Source organism: Cherax quadricarinatus, unplaced genomic scaffold (genome assembly GCF_038502225.1).
Source record: "Cherax quadricarinatus isolate ZL_2023a unplaced genomic scaffold, ASM3850222v1 Contig4741, whole genome shotgun sequence".
Classification (NCBI taxonomy): Eukaryota; Metazoa; Arthropoda; class Malacostraca; order Decapoda; family Parastacidae; genus Cherax; species Cherax quadricarinatus.
In genome coordinates, this window is record NW_027199767.1 from 22,501 (window position 1) to 28,298 (window position 5,798).

Here is a 5,798-nt window from a genome sequence, read left to right on the forward strand (position 1 = left end):
TAACAGAAAACTTTCTATTTTCTGTGCGAATAAAAATTCAAAATGGAAAGCAAAAGTAATGTAAGAGGGGCTTAGAAACATGACTAATGAACAGATAAAATGTTATTTTAGTGCCATGAATGTCTGTCTTGTTTATTCTGAACCCTATTTTGAAATTGGCATCTTTTGAAATTTGTGTGAAATTGCCCAAATTGTCAATTTCTGACCACTTTATTGGGTAGTTGAAATCGGTAAATGGGCGGATTCTTGTACTCAATCGATAGAACAAATGGAGTTCTAGGGAAATAGCTATGATTTTAGTCAACTGCAACATTGGAATTGGCCGAAAGTAGGGCCCAAAGTGAGCGAAATCACCAACCTTGAGACCGCTAACTTCGCAAGAGCATATTCCGTAAGTTTTTCATCAAATTTCATACTTTTGGTGTCATTATGATTGGAAAAGGATTCTCTATCATTTCATAAGAAAAAATAGTTTTTTTTTTTTTCGAAAATTTTTTGACCCCGAGAACGAATTTGGGAGAGGGCCTCTCGACCCTCAGAGGGTTAAGCAATTCAGTACCCCGTTTTCTTCTTCTGTACCATCTCCTATGCCCTCCCTCTATATCTGATCATCTTCTGGGTTTCCTCAATGGTACGTGCTACATACATACCTTGTATGCTTCTCTATTCAGCTCCTCTAGGCACTGGTGGGGATTTAGGGTGCTCATGTCTGATTTCCAGGGTATGTCTGATAGCTCTTCGTTTATTTTTTCCCAGTCAATTCTATGGTTGTCAAAATTAAACTTACTGAACATCTTGTCTCTAACATTAGTGATGCAGTTCCCTAACCCTGAGTTAATACTCGTTTGAACTTCTATGATGTTGTGGTCAGAGTATATTGTTTTTGTAACTGTTATGTCTTTGATTAGTTCCTCGTTGTTTGTGAATGTGAAATCCAGGGTAGTTTCATTTCTAGTGAGATCAATTACCTGTTGGTTTAATGAGTATTTTTCACAAAGCCTCATTAGTTCCCTGGTATGTGCCTGTTGAGCCAGGGTGCTTCCCGGAGATATTTCCGGTATAACATTACGTTGCGCCATCTTCCATTTTACATGAGGGAGATTAAAATGTCCAAGGAGTAAAATATTTGGCGTGGGATTTTCTAGCCTATCCACATTGCTATCTTCTTCCTTAGCTGATCTGTGAATTCCTCAGCAGTTGCTGATGATGGTTTGTATACTAGGATAATTACCAAATCCCTATTTTCAACTTTAATGCTAAGGATTTCTACTATATCATTCATAGAGTTCAGCACTTCTGTGCAACAAAAAGTATCCTTTACATAGATACCTACTCCTCCCTGTGACCTATTAATGCTATCACAACTATACATGTTGTAGTTTTCTATCTTTATCTCTCCATTCAAAACATCCCTTGCACATGTTTCTGTAAATGCTCCAAACATGGCATTTGCTTCTGATAGGAGCCCACTGACATAGCTAACTTCGTCATTTTTATCTGATTTTAAACCCTGAATATTTGCAAATATGAAGCAGGAATTACCATTTGGGATGTTCTGTCTTGCTTTGTTTTGTTAGTACCACTGGTGATGTACTACCTGGAATGTCCCCTGGTGTACAAACCTCTGGCTTCTCTAGTACTGGCTTAGCATTTGGTTTCTTATTTGACCTTGATGAGCTGATGCCTGGTTTACCTTTGATATACCTTTAAAGTTTCGAGAGTTCATCTACTCTCTGAGCCTGGCCACGGGCCAGACTCGTACATTTGGTACGTCCCATTTTGCTGCCCATCTGTCCTCTCTGTACCATTCCCCCTGTTTGTCTTTTCCTTTGGTTCAATCTTCTCTTTTTGTCTAAAAACGATTGCTGTTCAATTTTCCTTTCACTGTTTTCTCTGTAGTGCCACATTCCTTTTATATGGCTTTCTGGACAGTTCAGGTCATAACATTCTCTGGACTGCATTGAGGCTTTATACATTACTGGATGGAAGTACCTGCACTCTTTGTTGAAACGACATTTTCCCTTCCTCAACATGTTAGTATATTTTCTGGTGTGTTTATTCCAGCAAACTCCGCCATATAGGCACATACCTTTTGCACAGTATCTCCAAATGTTCTGACTACCTATATTTACTGATTCTGTGTCTTTCCCAAGTTTTGCCACCTGATCTGAGCTCTCTTGTTCACTTTCTTCTAGGCGAATTTCTTCCCTTTTTTCATTTGTTCTTGCTCTAGCTTTCTCTTCCTCCCTTTCCCTTTCCTCTATGTTATGTATCCCTGTTTCTTTCTTTTCCAACTTGCTCTGTATGACATTTTCCACTATTTCCCCTCCTTGGTTTTCACCTTTATTTGCATCTTCCTCCACTTTTTGTTCCTTACTCCCTGTTTTTCACTATTTGTATATATCTGGCAAGCTCCTTAGAAACATTCCTTACACTTTCTAGGTTTTCACTTTTCAGTACCTCTCTTATGCCCGACCAGCTTTCCATCTCACTGGGGCAAATCCAGAAACAACTTTCTTAGTTTTAGGTCATTTCTCATGGTTGCATGAAGCTTTGTACATGATATATGGGATTTTTACCACATATTTCACAATTAATGCACCTAATATTTCTCCCAAATTTTTTTCACGTATACAACAGACCTTATTCCTGGCCATGATCACTTTAGGCAGGTGTACGTGGTGGGTGGTAGGTTATATGGGTGGGCTGGGAGGTGGGGTGGCTGGTAGGTGGGGAGGGGCTGGGCAGTGGGTATCCTTGGGTAGAGGGTACAGGTGATAGGAGGGAGGACTGTGAAGTGGGGTGGTGAGCTGGGAGGTGTGGATCCCTCATTCCCCATCTTCCCCACTTTCCTTTCTCCATCCTCCCCCACTCCTTTCCATCCTTCACCTTCTCCTTCCCTCATTATCTCCTTTCCACATTCTCTCCTTCCCATTCTCCCCCACTCTCCCCATCCTCCACCTTTTTCCTTCCATCATCCTCTCCCAATCTCTTCTTCCTCCACCCTCCCTCACTCTCTCCTTCCCTATCCTCCTCTCTTTCCTTCCTTCATCCTCCCCCTCCTTCACCATAATCCCCCTCCCCACTCCTTCTCCATCCTCCCACAGTCTCTCCATTCCCTATTCTCCCATTTTCCCAGTCTCTCCTTACCCCATTCTCTCATTCCTGCAGCATCCGTTCTTTTCTTCCTCCCCTCCATCTCCGTCTTTCTCCCTCCCTACCCCCCTCCCTCTCCTCCTCTCTCTCTCATCTTACCTCCATCTTATGCAAAGTCAGAATATGATTACTTACCTGTCTTGAATCAGTAATAATGAGTGGAGTGTACGAGGTGAGAGGTCGAGCATGAGAGTGTTGGTTGTCTTCTTGATGGGTGTGAGGTAACATGTTGGCCAGGTGATTGTTGAACAGGATCCCATGCTTGGTCATCACCCGAGAACCAAAGTATGTCCCTAACCCACTACAAAGATAAAATTCACCTCAAATAATTTTATGGAATTTGATATTGTCAACTGATTATCAATACCTTTACAATCAGGGAACTTACATATACAAAAACAAGTCTTGTTAAACAGCTTTAAAGATTAATTTGAAAAATAACACTGTTTAGCAAAGAAAAATACACAAAACTAACCAATATGATTTTTACATCTTTTTAAATGGTGTACATTATGTAATATCAGTTTTTGTGATCACCTAAAGATTTACATAGTAAGAGCAACCAAAATACACCAGAGCCTTTACAGAATGCATATTTGGCTATAAAACATTTTTAATTTCTTCCTACCCTTTGAAATCATAGAGTATTAAATTTAAATTTATCAGTTTCAACCTCAAAAAGCCATAACATTTGGCCACTATATGACTCAGTCAATCCAGGTACATTTCATTAGTTTCAAAAGGCAAGATTTTGTCACCACCACTGCACATTAACCCTTGGAGTGTCCGTCCCATAGTTTTATGGCTTCGAAGCCTGGTTCCAAGCTGTAGTACTACGTCATGAGCTCAGCTCACTTAGTTAAGCTGTGAGCGGTAAATTTGGGCCTAGACATGAGAGAATGCATCTATCTGGTAAGTGTGCACCATATAAAACAAATCCTGCAGCACACAGTGCAAAATGAGAAAAAAATAACCAAGCATGTTTTTGGATTAAACAGCAACTGCAGTGTATTTTCATATTGTTATGGTTGTATTCGTGGTTTCTTGGTCTCATTTGACAGAATGGAGTATATATTATGGAAAAAGAGATGATTCTGATTGGCTTTAGTAGTGAAAATAGCTTGAAATTGAGCTCAAAGTAGCGGAAATCTTCAATTTTTGCCGATGTTCAAGAGTAAACAAAATACATCATGCATTCAATACATGTCAGTTGGTGGGTCTAATGTGTGTTCACGAATGTGCTGATGTTATTTATACAATTATTACAATATTGCATAACAGTAAATCTTCTATTTTTTGGTGTGAATAAAAATTTATGTGAATAAAAAATAAAAATGGAATTCATCTGTAAAACCTGGAAACGTTACTAATAAACAGAGGAAATGTTATTTTAGTGCCAAGAATGCCTGCATTGACTATTCTGGACCCTATTTTGAAATTGGAATATTCTGAACTTTGTGTGAAATCGGCCAAATTACCAATTTCCAATTACTTTATTACATAATTGAATAGCTGACTGGGCGATTTCTTCTGCTCAATAGATAAAATGGAACACATATTAGCGAAATAGCTAAGAATTTGGTCTAATGGAACAATGTAATTGGCCGAAAATAGGACTCAAAGTGGGCAAAATTGCCGATGCATAAATATCACTGACAGCAAAATTCATGAGAGCGTAATTTTGTAAATTTTTTATCAAATTTCGTACTTTTTATTTTATTACCTTCAGAAAAAGATTCTCTACCATTTCATAAGAAAAAAATATTTTTTTTTTTTTTTTTTTATTCCAGGACCCCATGGGGAATTTTCAGATTGAGGGGTCTGGACCCTCAAAGGGTTAAGCTTGGTCTCCTCAAACTGGTCATGGCAGTGGACAAGGACTTGATAAAGCCCACACAGTGGACTTCATCAAGTCATGAACAGCTTTTTTTGTGACTTGATAAAGACCACTCTGTGGGCAAAACTTTCTCAATAAAGGATCACATTACACTGCATTCATGTCCAATGGGTTACTTGGCAGACATGGATGTCCACTATATGGCAATGGTGGATCAAATGATGCAAAGTTATCAATGACTGGACTGTAACATGTAACTCGTGCTGAATTTCTCTCTCTCACATTTGTCTTTCTTTCACCTTACAACCTATCTGACCTATGAGTATAGATAAAGATTACATTAAGATGTTGCAGAAATGGATAAAAGCTGCAATATAAAAAGGGGTGCAAAGGTGACATTAAAATATAATATCAAACATGGTTGACACAAACCCACTACCATTACAGTATGCTCCTTCCTTAGTGACGAATTCGTTTATTGACATGGTCCAAGGAACAGAACTCCGTCGTTAAGTGAAGAGAGGCAGTAGTGTACTGTATAATGTAATAAACAGAAGAGAGGAAATCAGCTCTAATATATATTATTTAGGTATGCATACTGGTCAGAGAGCCTGTTGTAAGTCCGAGTCGTCGGTAAACGAGTGTTTCGCTAAGTGAGGTGAGGCAGTATACAGTATACTCAAAGTAACTCGAGATAATGAATATGATAATTGAATAAAGAGATGAACCTACAGGTCTATGGAGTGAGAGTGAATCCTATACTAGAGAATGCTTGGTCAAATCAAAACAGTAATCAGAACTTACA

General features: G+C 38.9%; 1 protein-coding gene across 1 annotated transcript in view; it reads right to left on the reverse strand.

The window, feature by feature from the left end:
• Positions 1-3,457, reverse strand: part of LOC128687411 (uncharacterized) — a gene marked incomplete at its 5' end in the record, with an annotated part of 7,664 nt that extends 4,207 nt beyond the window's left edge. Inside the window, 1 exon segment of the mRNA XM_070081871.1 lies at positions 3,292-3,457. Within this exon segment, the coding sequence (XP_069937972.1) occupies positions 3,292-3,457 (166 nt within the window).
• Positions 3,458-5,798: the final 2,341 nt, after the last annotated feature.